Source organism: Rhinolophus sinicus, linkage group LG05 (genome assembly GCF_036562045.2).
Source record: "Rhinolophus sinicus isolate RSC01 linkage group LG05, ASM3656204v1, whole genome shotgun sequence".
Classification (NCBI taxonomy): Eukaryota; Metazoa; Chordata; class Mammalia; order Chiroptera; family Rhinolophidae; genus Rhinolophus; species Rhinolophus sinicus.
In genome coordinates, this window is record NC_133755.1 from 66,282,847 (window position 1) to 66,297,956 (window position 15,110).

The following is a 15,110-nucleotide window of genomic DNA, read 5'->3' on the forward strand; positions in this document are numbered from 1 at the left end:
GATGGAGGTGGGGGTGGGGAGCGTAAGGCTCATAATACCAGAATGGGCCAGGGAGCTGTGTCCTACACAACTAGACTGAGAAACAACGGCTTGAACTGTGTGGGGGGGAAGGTGGAAGAAGGGGGGAAAAATTCTGTCATTATTCAGATATTCTTTTGTTCCCTTTTCTCACTTTAAGTGTTTGATAGAATTCTAGTATTTTTTTAGAACCTGAGTTACTTAATATTGTCCCATAAGTGACAGAAGGTGTTTTCCCCTTCATTCTTTTTTCTCCATATGCTTCAGTTAGGATCATTTTTATTGTTATATCTCCAAGGTCACTAATGTTTTCTTTTACAATATGTAATTTGCTGTTAAGCTCATGCAGTGAATTTTCCATTTTCAGTTTATATATTTTAGTTCTACAAGTTTTATGTTTTTTCTTAAAAGTCATTGTGTATATTTCTAAGTATTTTAAGGACCTTATATGTTGATTATATCATCTTTGTCATTTCTGAGTCTATTCCGACTTACCAATTTTTCTTCTTAGTAGCATTCAGATTGGTGTGTTTCTTTATATTATCACCCTAGACTAGGCCAACAGGTTATGATTTTTAAAAACTATTAAATAATTTTCCTCTATATGCATTTATCACTTTTTTGAAAAGTGAGGGAAAATAGGTTATTTGATTAACCTGATTTGAGCAATAAAACAATTAAAATGGGCTATTTTCTGCGATAGGGAATATTTTCCATTTTTCAGTATATAATTTTCCTGGTGATGGTACTTGCTGTAATTAATCCTTGTTCCTATATACTGTTTATCCCAAACCATTTGGAATCAAGCAAGTTAGTGGTCCTAGGATCACTCCAGGATCTCATCTTTTGCAAATGAATATATAATGTACATGAATATAAATGAATATATAATGTACAGTAGGAATTTTCTGGAGTCTGTAGCCTGAATTAAATTTCTGAGTGTTCTGAATGTTTTAGAGACGCTTCTGATGAAAACCCTTTCCCAGATTGATAGGTTGTATGATTGGAAAAAGAGCCCCGACTCTGATGTGGCTGCCACTTTAAAGAAGCAGAAGAAGAACACGAAGGATGAGTTTGAGGAGAGAGCAAAGGCGATCATAGTGGAATTTGCACAGCAGGTAGGAAGAGCCTGTATCACAGAGACATTTGTTCTTTCATTTACAAGGTCTTTGTAATAAAGTCAACATTTTCATTAATATTGGGTCTTTTCTCCAGTTAGTGGCAGTTAGTGTTTTTCATTCTTTTCCCTCATTCATTTTCCTTTGTAAATCAGAAAGCTGATATATCAGAGCTCTGCCTTTGCAGTCTGAGTGTTTAAATTTTAAAAACCAAGTTGACTTGGAAAGGGACTATTTTTCTGTAACATAATTAGTGCCTCCAGGGTATGTCCGACCTTTTCTTGAGTGTTTTTGAGGAGTGTCAGAGTGGTTAGCCATTTGCTCACCTAGATCTGGTTCGTTGTTCCTGTCCTGGATGGATGCCTCCTTCCACAGCTTGGCCTTTGAGGTGATTTTGCTTTTTATGTCTTTAGGGATTGAACGCGGCTTTGTTTTATGAAAATAAAGACCCCCGCACTTTTGTGTCCTTGGTACCTACCTCTGCACATACCGGTGATGGCATGGGAAGTCTGATCTGCCTTCTTGTCGAGTTGACCCAGACCATGTTGAGCAAGAGACTTGCACACTGTGAACAGCTGAGAGCACAGGTGATGGAGGTAATGCCGGCTCCTTAGTTTATTGCCTTTTTATTTTTAACAGAGAATTCTTGGGTGGGGATGTTTACTGCTTTTAGATTTAATCAACATGGTACACTGTAGCGTGTATTTCACCCCCTTTGCAATAATGTCTTTTAGGTCAAGGCTCTCCCAGGAATGGGCACGACTATAGATGTAATACTGATCAATGGACGTTTGAAGGAAGGAGATACAATTATTGTTCCTGGAGTAGAAGGGCCCATTGTAACTCAGATCCGAGGCCTCCTGTTACCTCCTCCTATGAAGGAATTACGAGTGAAGGTAAGCCAGGTGGGAGGCGGTGACATGTGGGGACTTGTACCATGTTTGGGGGTTCTGCTGAGGGCGCTTCCTCACTTGGAGAGCTGTTTGGCTTACTACACACACACCGCTCACTCCTCGTTTATTTCCAGTCTTCATACAGGAGGGACCATCTGAGCATGGCGATGTGTGATTTCATAAAAATTCAAGCACATTGTGGTTTTACACTGCTAATTTTTCAGTGACATTTTTTATTGTGAAATAAAACATTCATATAGAAAAGTACACATAACATAGAAGTTAAATTGTTAGGAAACAGATGCCCAGGTCAAGAACCAGAACATTGCCGACCTCCCCACAGCCTTCTGTGCGCCTCTTCCTGGTCGTAGCTCCTCCCTCTAAGTTAACCTGCTTCCATTTTTATGATAGTAACTAATACCCTTGCTTTTTTTTTTTAATTTTTTTGTTGGGGAATATTGGGGTACACTGTGTTTCTCCAGGGCCCATCAGCTCCAAGTCGTTATCCTTTAATCTAGTTGTAGATGGCGCAGCTCAGCTCCAAGTCCATTTACTGTTTTCATTCAATCTTAGTTGCAGGGGGTGCAGCCTACCATCCCATGCAGGGATCGAACCAGCAACCCAGAGCTCGTGCACTCAACTGAGCCATCTGGCTCCCCTTTTTTAAAAATGTATAGTTTTAATACCTGAGAGTGCACCCCGAAACATATATGTGGACTTTATATGGATAGCGTCATTCTCTTTGTTCCTTTGTATCTGCTTCTTTCAGTCAAAAAATAATTTTTTTTTTTAAATTAAAGCTTATTGGGGAGACAATAGTTAGTAAAGTTACATAGATTTCAGGTGTACAATTCTGTATTACATCATCTATAAATCCCATTGTGTGTTCACCACCCAGAATCAGTTCTCTTTCCATCACCATATATTTGATCCCCCTTACCCTCATCTACCACCTCTCTCCCCTTACCCTCTGGTAACCAGTAAACTATTGTCTGTGTCTGAGTTTTTGTTTCTCATTTGTTTGTCTTGTTCTTTCGTCATTTTGGTTTATATACCACATATCAGTGAAATCATATGGTTCTCTGCTTTTTCTGTCTGACTTATTTTGCTATACTCTCAGGATCCATCCATGTTGTCACAAATTTCATCTTTTTTTTTACCACCGACAACAAATAGTTCTAAGATTTACCCATGTTACATATAGCTATGGTTCATTTGTGTTGCGGTGTCATGGTTAATTTGTTCTCCTGATACCGGAACGTGTAGGTGCACCAGGTGAACGTTTTCATTACTGGTGCTGTTGCTGTGGGCGTTCTTGAATGGTCTCCTGGTGGTTGCGCAGGTTTCTCCAGGTGTGTGCCGAGGAGTGAATGGCGCGAGTTACTACCAGTGCTTAGCTCCAGTTTTACTAGAAAAGACCTCACTGTTGTCCAGTGAGTGGAATGTTACACTTCTATTCCAATTTTTAGAATTTCCCGTTATTTCATCTCTTCATCGGCTCTTTGTTGCTGTCAGACTTTCAAATTTTTCCCATTGTTGAGGGTGTATAGATTGTTGCTGTTCGGGTTGGCACTTGCCTGATTGAAGTATGGCTGGTCATTATTTTATGTTTATTAGTTATTTAAATTTCCTCCTTTGTGAAATGCCTATTGTGCTCTGGCATTGTCTGTCTTTAGTACAGATTTATGAGTTGGTTTATATAGTCAGGATACCAGTCAGTTATTGGTTGGTAAGTGTTGCAGCATTTTCTCTTACTCTGTGACTTGTCTTTTTACTTTTCTGTGGTATCCTCAGAAAGAAATAATTTTAATGCCGAATTTATCAATCTTTTATTTTGGCCTTTGTGTCTAGTTTAAGAAATCTTTCTGTACCCCAATGTCATGAATATACTGTCTCTTTCATCATCTCTGACTGCTAACTGCCTTTCAAATAAAAGTGGTAACACATGCTTTGATCTCTACAGAACCAGTACGAAAAGCATAAAGAAGTAGAAGCAGCTCAGGGCGTAAAGATTCTTGGAAAAGACCTGGAGAAAACGTTGGCTGGTTTGCCCCTCCTGGTGGCTTATAAAGAAGATGAAATTCCTGTGCTCAAAGTAAGTTATTTTTTTCTCCTCTGAAGCTATTTGAATTGTGTCAGGTGTCAGGAGGGCACACGCTAGGAGTGGTGGATAAAAGGGGTACCTTTGTCTTGTGAAGCCTTATCTGGTGGCCTCTTAGCAGACAGTTGCTGTTTTAAATTACTTCAGTTTGTGCAATTACATGAATTGGTATAAATAATATATAAATGACATGTACACTAGAATTCTAAAATATACCTTTTATTTAAATTAAAAAAATGAAACAAAAGCTAGAAGTTGTTTATGTTTTAGATAACCTGAATATGTGCACAGAATTAAAGAAAACCTTATTAGGAGTCATCCGAAAGCCCGAGTCCAGCACCGCTTCATGAAAGCATGTGGGGCCAGGTTATTTGTTCACGTGCCTAAGAGAAGACAGCGCTGTTCCCAGCCCAGGGCTCGTCTAGGTCCTGGGACCACCGTGGTTCTTTAGCAGCATCAGGTCGCAACCCTCAGGGAGTCGGCCACCTTGGGGCCACTGAGGGCAGGGCTGGATTCCCTTTTTGGCCAGTGGCAAGGATGGCATGGACTTCTGCATCTTACTGGCACCAGCGTGGTGATTTTACTTAGAATCTCTTCATCTCCAGAGGAGCGATGGCAGAGGAAAGGGCTGCAAGCTCAGGGTATTCTGTAGTTAAGACCATCAAGCAGGGCGTTTGGGTATCTTAACACATTTCATTTGTATCCTGCTTTTAACTTTTAAAAGATTCGTATTTATTACTTCATTCCGCTCACCTATCTACCTTATTTGCCACGTGGAACAGAGGTGAAAATACCAGGGGTGCCAAAAAAATGTATACACGTGATTTGTATTCATCTTTTATTGGTATATATTGAATATTATAATTTTAATAGTTTTTTCCTTTCTTAAAATGTGTATATGTTTTTTTTGGCACCTTCTGTATATTTCAATGTTAGTAAACCTCAGACAGACACAGAAGGGGATACAGCTTGGATACAGCCCCAAGCCCCTCCTTCCCAGCTCAGGTGCTGCTGTGCCTCGCTCTTTGTAAGCTGTGGTTTCGTGTTTTCAGATAAGTACTTCATGAAAAAGAGAAACACAGCTTCATTCTAGGCTGCTGATGACAGAGATGTACTTACAACCTTGTCAAATCCGATTTCTTTTCAAGGATGAATTGATCCATGAGTTAAAGCAGACACTAAATGCTATCAAACTAGAAGAAAAAGGAGTGTACGTCCAGGCATCCACACTGGGGTCTCTGGAAGCTCTACTTGAATTTCTGAGAACGTCAGAAGTGCCCGTAAGTAGCCACGCCCAGCCGCGTCAGGGGTTGTGTGGTTTGTGGTGTCACTTCTGTCACTGTCACAGGAGCTAACAGTCAAACTCCCTCTCTGCAGTACGCAGGGATCAACATCGGTCCAGTCCATAAAAAAGATGTCATGAAGGCTTCAGTGATGCTGGAGCACGATCCCCAGTAAGTGCTTTCTCTCCTGCTGCAGGCTTGTTGCCCGCCTGCTGTCCTCGCACTCTCCCTGACACGCCCCTTCTCACCGCTGCTCTGTGATGTGTTCTCACCTTTCAGGTATGCAGTGATTTTGGCCTTCGATGTGAGAATCGAACGGGATGCACAAGAAATGGCTGATAGTTTAGGAGTTAGAATTTTTAGTGCAGAAATTATTTATCATTTATTCGATGCCTTTACGAAGTACAGACAAGACTACAAGAAACAGAAACAAGAAGAATTTAAGTAAGTTGGTGATTTTAACTTACTTTGGGTTTTGGGTAATGAAGTTGATTATTGAATTACCAAATACCAGAAAGGTGTGGCAAGTGTGGCATTGGCTCCTCTGCCCAAGGCTGGATTCTGAAATGGTCTGACGTACCCCAAGTCCTGCCCACCTGCCACGGTCCTACAGTGCTGGGACAGTCCTTCCTGGAGCCTTTCTGGTTGGTTTTCCATTTTTAATTTGGCAGACCTAGGTCTCACTCATGGCGAGTAGTTGCTACATTTGGTGCCTTTGTCTTGCTTTAGTTCCTTACTTGGGATTGCATGCAATGGAAGTAACAAAATTAGTGTGGAAAATCGGGAAATGAGGCGAGGCATCCGTGGGAGTAAAGCTCATCTGTCCAGCAAACTTCACCGAGTGCCCAGTGCCAGTGGCGCTGTGCAGGCACTGGACGACTCAGCAGTGACCCTGGCCAGGTCCCCTCCTCTTGGAGTGCAGGGAAGAGAAAGTGAGCAATGAGAAGTGGGATGATTGCTGAAAAGCGAAATAAAGCAGGGAAGGGCTAGAAAAGGAGAGGAGAGCTGTGACTGGTCGTGCCATTGGGAGGCAGCTCGCCTCTGAGGAGAGATCTGAAGGGAATGAAGTGAGCTGCCCAGACACCGGGGTGTCTAGGCAGGACGGCGCTGGAAGGCTGTCCTTAGGGACCCATGGGGAGGTGAGGTCAGTTGGCAGGACCCAGAGCAGGTTAGGTCCCTGTAGCCATTTTAGAGTCAGCGATGGATGAGACCGTCAGGAGGTCAGATGCGCTGATGGCTAAGGACAGAGTGGCCACAGGGAGGGGTGGCTCAGTCAGGGGCATTTTGATGGTGACCGGTGAACATTAGGATTTTGATCGGGACACCTACAGGGCGACTTCAGTTTGATGAGGCACTGCTAGAAATTGGAGGCACTTTTAGCATAGGCTTGATAAGCAGGAAACAGTGGCATTTTGGATCAGCTGATTTGGGAACATGGTGGGGACGAGGATGTGTTTTGGTGCCCGTGTGGTCCCCAGTATAGACCAGACATGTGCCACACCCGACAGGAGGTCCCCCCGCTGAGGTGCTAAGCTCCATCCTTGGGGCAGGGCTCAGCCTATTAGTCTGGGTACCAAGTGCTCCTGTGAGGCGGCTCTGGGAGACTTGGGAAGCACCCAGGGGACAGAGTGTGAGCCACAGAAGGTGGCCATGGAGGTGCAGCCTTCCCGTGGTTCCTGGGGTCGAGGAAAGGTGCTCTACCTCATGTTCACCTGGGTTTGTGTGTCGTTATGTCATCTTGAAAGTTTAAAAATTCTTTTTCCTCCCTTGTAGGCATATAGCGGTATTTCCCTGCAAGATGAAAATCCTCCCTCAGTATATTTTCAATTCCCGAGACCCGATAGTGATGGGCGTGACGGTGGAAGCGGGCCAGGTGAAGCAAGGGACCCCCATGTGCGTCCCTAGCAAAAATGTAAGTGCCAGTTGTACTTGAGAAAAATGTGCCATCTCTTAAAGCAGTAAATGGGAGTCAGAATGGTGACGGACAAAAACTTAAACCAAGCAGAGCTTGTTACCTTTTGTAACTTATTCCTCTGGCTTGCTAAATATCAGCGTTGATTCTTAGCACTTGATACCAGTGCTTCAGTTAATGAAAATTGCAATTTACAGGCCTCATTCACATTTCACCAGCTGTCCCCCAAATGGCTTTAATAACGCCCCCTGCTGACCTGGTCAGGACCCCTTTCAGGTGCACTGCCTTTGGCTGTGACGCTTCAATCTCAGTCAGGAACAGGCCTGGTCCTTTTTGACGAGTCCAGACATTGTGTCAGATTATCTCCCAGCTTGGATTTGTCTGACCATTTCCCCACGATTAGACACAAGGTTAATTAGCAAGGACCCTGCACAGTGTCCCCTGTACTTCGTGCATTTCACTGTCACTGTCGCTGACACTGACGCCTTAGGAAGGTGCATGCTGTCAGCATCTGTTAGAGACAACTTTCCCCCTTTGTGATCACTAAGTGATCCATGGGGTACTTTGTGTCCGAGTCGCCGGTTTCTCAGCCTTTGTCCCAGAAGCTTCATTAACATTGACAATCCTTGTACAAATCAATTATTACGTAAGTGGTCGTCCTTCTGTAAAGGACGTTTGTCCCTGTGACCTTCCTTTAAGTATCTATACACCCAGTTTTAAAAAATCTGGTTATGTTACAGTTCAGTACAATATGCCAGATTGGGAACCATTCAAGCTGGCTCCTGTACCCTTGCCACATGCTTTGGCGTTTTCTTCCTTTCTGGGGCAGTAAGATACCCCCGACCCAGTTCCTTCGGTGGTGAAGGGTAAATGCACTTGGGACCCATCACCCTGGTGCCATTTCAGTGGGCTGAGCTAGGATGCTCATTGCAGCCATGACCTCCTGTGGGGCTTTGGCCAAACCGAGCTCCCTGTTCTCTCTTCCCCTCCTGGGTGTCCCAAGGCAGGCAGCAGAGGCAGTCCCCGCCCGCCCAGAACTGTAATAGAATAGGTTGGCCATTACTCTCAGAAGGAAATGCAGAGTTCTAACCACAACCTCCAGGGCTCACGTGTCCCCAGCTGCCTCTGACTGTCCCTGCTCCCTGCCCCCACTTCGAAGCTCATTTCTGCTTGGCCTGCTGTTTCCTTTTGCTACGGCACCTGTCATGTTGGATTGACAGGGCACTTTCTGTTTCCCAAAGCACATCAATGATCCCCTTTTCCCCTGTGGAGACCCTGAGTGATTATGGAGGGTCACAGAGCCAAAGCTTTGAACTTGCCCTCTGCTCAAAAACAGCTTTGATCTCAGCTCTCCAGCTAGGGTGCCTGTGACTGGCAGGACTTCTGTGCTCACAGTGTAGTTTCTGTCCTTATTTTACAGTTTGTTGACATTGGAATAGTAACAAGTATTGAAATAAACCATAAACAAGTGGATGTTGCAAAAAAAGGACAAGAAGTCTGTGTCAAAATAGAGCCCATCCCTGGTGAATCTCCCAAAATGTACGGGAGACATTTTGAAGCTACAGACATTCTCGTCAGTAAGGTAAGTCTCCGCCCAAGTGGCTGTTTGAAGGGGGTGGGGGAGTCAGCTCTGCTCTGGTCACCATCTCTGGTGCAGCTCTGAGGGCTGGGAGTCCTGTGCTTTTTCTCTGAGGAAAGTGCCTTAGACCTCCTCCTGGACTCACCCAGCAGAGGTGGGCAAGGCCGGCAGCACACCTGGGCTCCCTGTGTAATGAGCAACACCAGGTGACACGATGGGGCCACCTGCTCTTCTCGGGCACTTGTTGGTTACATTCTGTCCTGTGTGCTGTTTGTTGCGGACCTTGCAGATCAGCCGGCAGTCCATCGACGTCCTGAAGGACTGGTTCCGAGACGAGATGCAGAAGAGCGACTGGCAGCTTATTGTGGAGCTAAAGAAAGTATTTGAAATCATCTAATTTTTCCACATGGGGCAGAAATCGGAGAAAATGCAAGAAAAAGACAAAAGAGAGTGGACATATGTGGACACTGATGCACTTAAGTAGGAAGGAGAAAAACAGATGTATAAACGTTTTCCATGAGAAACCAAGACACTTACACTGGTTTGACAGTGGTCGATTACATGTCCCCACAGCTCCAACTGCCTGTGTGCGCCCAACCCTCTACTGGCTGCTGTTTTAAAGTTTGCCCTTCCCCAAATTTGGATTTTTACTACAGACGTAAAGCTCTTCCAATTTTATACTGATTAAATCAGTACTGCAGTATTTGACTAACCAAGCTTCTACAGGTTTTGTGATTATTGGGGCTTTTTTGATGTAAGAAATACTTCTTTATTTATGCATATCCTCCTAGTGATTTCCCCCCCAGCATTCTTCTGCCACATGCCCTTAGGAGTTTTTTAAAATAGAAAATTAGGCATTCTGGTATTTTCTTTATCTGCCTTGTGTGAAACCATGGTGTAAAGCATAGCTGGCTGCTCTTTACTGCTTGTCTAGTCAATGGGAGTCCACTGTAATGAGCACAACTCTGAACCACCAATAAAGAAAAAGATCGTCACCGGTGAGCTGTTAGGCTCCATGTTAGCACAGCTTCTCCCCCACAGTCACCAGCTCCTTCTAAGGAAGAGAAGTACTTTATTAACGATCCCACTGTGTGCAGTAGCACATGTTAACACGAGGAATTTTTATACACCAATCTTGGTCTATTTTGTCCTAGAAAATTCTATTGTGCATATTACATTTTCTGATGAGACACTTCAGCAGGGAATGAACTATTTGGGCTTAGTGCTTCTAAGTTTTTAGATCATAATGATTTAAGCCTATTCCTGATCTAATTAGAGCTAGTTTGGTTTTCCTGCAGAAAAGTGGAAAGTGGGTCCCCATGAGGATGTAGTCCTTTCCCAAATGTAAGAAATCTATTAGCACTAGATTAATCCTTATTACATCTCTAATATCTGACTACCTATTTAGCAGTGTTGAATGAAGTCAGAGTGGGCTGTTTGAAGAAAATATCCCCAAGTATTCAACTGGCATAGAATTATAAACTGTTTTTGGAATGTGATGGCATAACGTAGCATAAAAACACTTGATTCACATTTGAAAATCTCCCATTCTTCATTATCATTGCAGTTTCTCAAGGGCCAATAGAGGCAAACGTAACACCTCTCCACTATCTGTGGGATATAATTTTCCCAGGAAAAACAACCTTTAATTGTGTGTAGTGTTGTAATTCAACATATGTCAATTCCTCCACTGGGAAGAAGTAAAGATTTTCTTAACATGCTCCTGTGTTCATGGATAAGATTGTTTAGAAGCTTTACCCTCACTTGGAAGATGTGAAACCCCAGCCTGGGACCTCTCAGGAATAATTACAAAGCTTAGCATGGAGTCTAACAGTCTGGCTTGGAGGTTTTCGGCCTGTAAGTATAATAAACAGTTCAGGATTTGTTTCCTAAAGGATTCACAAAAAGGAACCTGTACAAAATATACATACAGTTCTTTATTAAACAACTGTAAACACTTCACTGTAAAAATCCATAAAACTTTATAAACAAACATTTTGTAAATAGAATCTATACTACAGTAAAAGAATTAACACAATTATTTACATGCAATACTGACAAATTTGGCACTTATTGAAAAGAAATGTACAAAACACTTGCTCAAAAAGAAATTTAAAATTATAAAAACTTGGAGCATTACTATCATGCACTTTGCAAATACCGCACAAGCACTTATGGCACAGCCAGCGGCGAGCACAGGCGCTCTGGTAATATTCAGGTGACTTTTAATGTGCTCCCATAAGTTTGTTGTAAAACCACCTGAACATTGTCAAGAATAAAGTCAAACGCCATATTCCAGACCGATTCCACTGACTGCTGCATCAACCTGAAGGTGGGGAAAGAAGAGCGTCAGGAAGGACTGGATTCCCTCAAGCATCAGGTGAACAGAGCTTAGAGTGTAAGGCTTTTACTGTTTTACTTTCTAGGGTCTTAAACTACCTAAACCTCGAGGGGAATGACCTCATTTTGACCTTATTTACTAACCGGTCAATATTACAGTCTTTCTTCCTCCTTTTTCATTAAACCTAAAGAGCAGTTAATGTAACTGATGCCAGAAAGTACAAACCTCAGCACCTCACCTCCCTCGATTAGCCCTTGTGACAGGCCACTTCTTCCTTCTAATAAAAGTACTAATTACCTTTTCATATATTTTATGACTAGGTCCAGTTTTTCCAGGTCTTTCTCCTCTATGAGGTCAGTACAGTACTTCACAACTTGCAGAATGTCTTCTTCCATTGGCTCTAGAGAGGGGAGAAGTCTAGTGAGCAGCAGCAAGCTGCAGGGTGACGGAGACCATGTCCCACCCATGGGCTCCGTGAAGGCCCAAACCTGAAAAGGCAGCTGGCTGCTCCAAGCTTATCAGGTTTAGGACTGCGCTCCCTGTGCAGCACAGCTGTCCCTGTCCTGGAACCCCAGCACCATTACACACGTCACTTTGCAACTCCCGCCCGTCGTCCAGGCCAACCTGAAATGGTGGTGATCCACTCTCTGAGCAACGTCTTCACGTCACTGAACTCCACCGCTCCAGCCAGGTTGGGGGCCGGGGGTCTAGTGCAGCCAGACGGCACAGGCTGCAGATCACCAAGGCCTGGCACGCCGGACGGGGAAGCGGAGCGTTCTCCCTGTGGAGCAAGCACGGGAGAAAGTGTTACGCTCACGCAACATCAAGTACAGTAAGACGCGGTAAAAGGTCAGTGTAGAGAGCGTAACAAAAGTATTACCAGAGGTTTCTCAGGAATAGGACCTTCGTGTTTCAGAAAGCCATCGATCAGCTTCTGGGGATCCCCGCAGGCCCCTGGCACAATTTTAGCAGGACTACTCGGCAGCTTGTTTTTCAGAGGACTCTGAATCTTTTGGGGGGAACTCATGGGATTTTTCTTCTTGTTTCGTTTCTTTTCTTTCACTGCTGCTGGTTTTAGCTGAAGTAATGGATTCTTTGGCACTAAAAGAAAAGCATAACGCTGACCCAAAGCTTCTGGACAGCGCATGGGTTCTCTCCTCCCAGGTGCAGCCCTCCTCGCATGTGCACACCCAGCAAGGCCTCGGGCAGGCTCTCTGTCTCCTAGTGTCCTGTCACGCCCTCACCTGCCCTTGGGAACACTGCTGCTCTGCAACGGGGTGCTCAGAACGATGAAATGAAACCCAGCAGCTCAGCAGGCATTGTTTTTACAGTGAATGTGTGTGATCCAAAAACCTTCAGATTTTGTTTTCAAACTACATCCTTTGGCGGATCAGCCTCAAAGGACAGTGGGCTTGACAAGTATTCCAGAAGATGTCTGGTAATATCTTGTTCAGGTTGTTTTTAAGTCGGGAAGTTAAAGATGCAAATCTAACGGGGACTGGACTTCGTACCCACGCTGTGTACTTAAGGAGCTCTTCCCCCAATAGAAAGGGCTCTTAACATGAGTGACAGGCAGACTTGGGCCCTCGCCACCACAGTGATCACAACGCTCACTCCATCTGTTACGCGTCGCTCCGGGGCTTACCGGCCGCGCGCTCAGCCTGCCTGTGTCTTTGCTCACACGCTGCTTTCAGCTCCCTCTGAAGATCAGCGGGAAGAGCAGCGAACACGTCAGGGTCCACCTGGTGGGGAACAAGGTTCCGTCAAACCTGAGTTGGTTCTGGTGGCAGCTGGCGGTTCACAGAATAGATTGTTTTTAAATCCCACTTCTCCGACCTGTATGAATTCTTAACAGGCCCTCAATATCAAGGCTCATTAAATCCTCACAAGGTTGTAAGATGAGAATAAGTAAAATTTTGAATATGAAATTAAAAACACAAAACCAAAACCACAGACCGACCAGGGACAAGAAAGCAGGCCCATGTATGATGTTTCTGAAACATCCGACTTGGATTGCTCTTGTCCCCAGTGTGGGTGACACGCCTGCACCCTGCTCTGTGTGAGTACAGCCCAGTGGTCTCTGGCCTGAGGAGCAGGATGTGTCTTCTGGGGGGAAGGCATGAGCATTGCACGCCACAGCCTCCCTCGTCTGCCCTTGGCAGCCACACGCGGTTGCTTCAGGAGAGGCTGCTGTGACTCCTGTAGGTGAGATGAGCCAGTTCCTCCCCCAATCCCCAAGGGGCCTGGTGTGGACTCCTTAGAGTTTGGGGTGCAAAGGAAAGGGGACATGCCAGAGCTGGAGTGGGACGGGTGAGAATATTTAAACTATGGCAGGAGGCCCCGAAATTGAACTCACCTGTGAAAATGCTGGAAGGGTTATTACATTAATTCCTGTGTCACTGTTAGATTCTTGAGGTTCTGGTATTTGTAACAAAACTGTCCCAACTGGTTGAGGCAAAATTCCTGTACTACAGCCATTTACTGGTTCTTTCTTTCTGTCGCCACGTGGTTCTGCCTGCTGCATGGCACAGACTTGCTCTACTTGTTCCCGGAGATCAGGGGGAAGTGCTTCTAGAACGGACTGATCGAGCTGTAACATACATACGTATGGTCTGCAGTTAGGCCGTGCTCAGAGTTACTGTATCACTTCCAGGTGCAGATAACCAGGCTAGAAAGCATGTCTTTGCAATATCTCCGCCTTTGGCCACTAAACCCAAGTATGATGTGTGGCCTGGGGAGATGACCAGTGCACAGGACCAGGTGAAGTCCAGACACGCTGAAGCCCACAGGAGGAGCAGACAGAGCCTTCGTCAGACCCCACCCACGGCGGGCCCATGCTGAAGGCATACGTCACCTTTCTGGGTCAGGAGTTTACCTTTCAGACAGGAAACTGCCCCCAAATCCAAATAATTCTAGTCTCATGGCAACCAGCTAGAGAAAGGTATTCCAGAAGCTAACTTCTCTGTCCTCCATACCAGAATCCTCTGCTCCTTTGGCCAGGTCTTCCCGCTGCCCGTGCATGCAGGTCGCTCAGGAAACACACAGGCCGGGCCCTAGGCTGGGTCCGCTGGGAGCAACCATTTCGGGGTAACTCCCAGCTTCCCTAGTCTCAGCCTCCTGCTCAGTGCGGCTTCCAGTGCTCAGGATGCCAGGAGTGAGCATCCCAGCAGTGCCCCCCTCAGCGCCCACAGCTGCCAAGGGAGTGTGTCCATCAGGAACATTGCGCTCTGAGGGCACGGCTGGCGTGTGCTGCGAGAAAAGCCTCTGACCTACGGCCTCCGCGAATCACAAAGCTGCATGTTGTCACGAAGGGGTGATGTGGCTGTGACATTTCACAGAACTAGTGCTCACCAATGTTTTAAAACTTGCAGGAGTTGCAAATTTACAAAAGCACCATCTTTCATCTAAACTGATTATTTCCCTTTTGGAATTCAGCAACACCATGAGCCATCCTAACAAGTCACCCTCTTTTCCTTCCTTGACTTTACTGATAAAGAAATTAAAAGTACTGTAAAGCTACTCGAGCACTTAAACTGTATCTAGAACTATAGAAATATACCTGGGAAGGTGACGGGACCTCTATGCTCAGGTTAAGTCTTGATTTGAAGCTGACAGGAGAATGCAGACCATTCCACTTTCCCGAGGACTCGGCTTTGCTAGTGGCAGGATTAGTACTTGGCGTCACATGTGTGGGAATAGATGGTAAGAACGCGCACGTTCTGGAGGCCGATGATATTTCCAGATCCGTGGCGGCCACAAATACTGCAAGGACAGGAAATACATAAAATAGTCTCTTTCGATCATTTGGGAAAATGGGGGTCCTTCAATCAACAAGTGTCATTAGTGTTCCTAACGCAGGGGACAG

At 45.0% G+C, this 15,110-nt stretch overlaps 2 protein-coding genes across 7 annotated transcripts in view; one reads left to right on the forward strand and one right to left on the reverse strand.

Moving 5' to 3' along the window:
* The window catches only part of EIF5B (eukaryotic translation initiation factor 5B), a 62,966-nt gene extending 53,346 nt beyond the window's left edge, over positions 1–9,620 (forward strand). Inside the window, exons 15-24 of the mRNA XM_019753827.2 lie at positions 1,005–1,136; positions 1,550–1,732; positions 1,871–2,032; positions 3,993–4,124; positions 5,279–5,410; positions 5,508–5,584; positions 5,693–5,857; positions 7,187–7,325; positions 8,746–8,907; positions 9,194–9,620. Of these exons, the coding sequence (XP_019609386.2) occupies positions 1,005–1,136; positions 1,550–1,732; positions 1,871–2,032; positions 3,993–4,124; positions 5,279–5,410; positions 5,508–5,584; positions 5,693–5,857; positions 7,187–7,325; positions 8,746–8,907; positions 9,194–9,301 (1,392 nt within the window). The 3' untranslated portion in view covers positions 9,302–9,620. The remainder of the gene's footprint in view (positions 1–1,004; positions 1,137–1,549; positions 1,733–1,870; positions 2,033–3,992; positions 4,125–5,278; positions 5,411–5,507; positions 5,585–5,692; positions 5,858–7,186; positions 7,326–8,745; positions 8,908–9,193) is intronic.
* A 1,201-nt stretch (positions 9,621–10,821) lies between these two features.
* Positions 10,822–15,110, reverse strand: part of REV1 (REV1 DNA directed polymerase) — a 90,975-nt gene continuing 86,686 nt past the window's right edge. For all 6 annotated transcript variants that reach the window (XM_074332372.1, XM_019753822.2, XM_019753821.2 and 3 more), the window contains 7 exons: positions 14,805–15,007; positions 13,602–13,835; positions 12,891–12,987; positions 12,126–12,346; positions 11,870–12,026; positions 11,543–11,645; positions 10,822–11,230 (listed from right to left, as the gene is read on the reverse strand). In XM_074332372.1, coding sequence (XP_074188473.1) covers positions 11,119–11,230; positions 11,543–11,645; positions 11,870–12,026; positions 12,126–12,346; positions 12,891–12,987; positions 13,602–13,835; positions 14,805–15,007 — 1,127 coding nt within the window. In that variant the 3' untranslated portion in view covers positions 10,822–11,118. The remainder of the gene's footprint in view (positions 11,231–11,542; positions 11,646–11,869; positions 12,027–12,125; positions 12,347–12,890; positions 12,988–13,601; positions 13,836–14,804; positions 15,008–15,110) is intronic.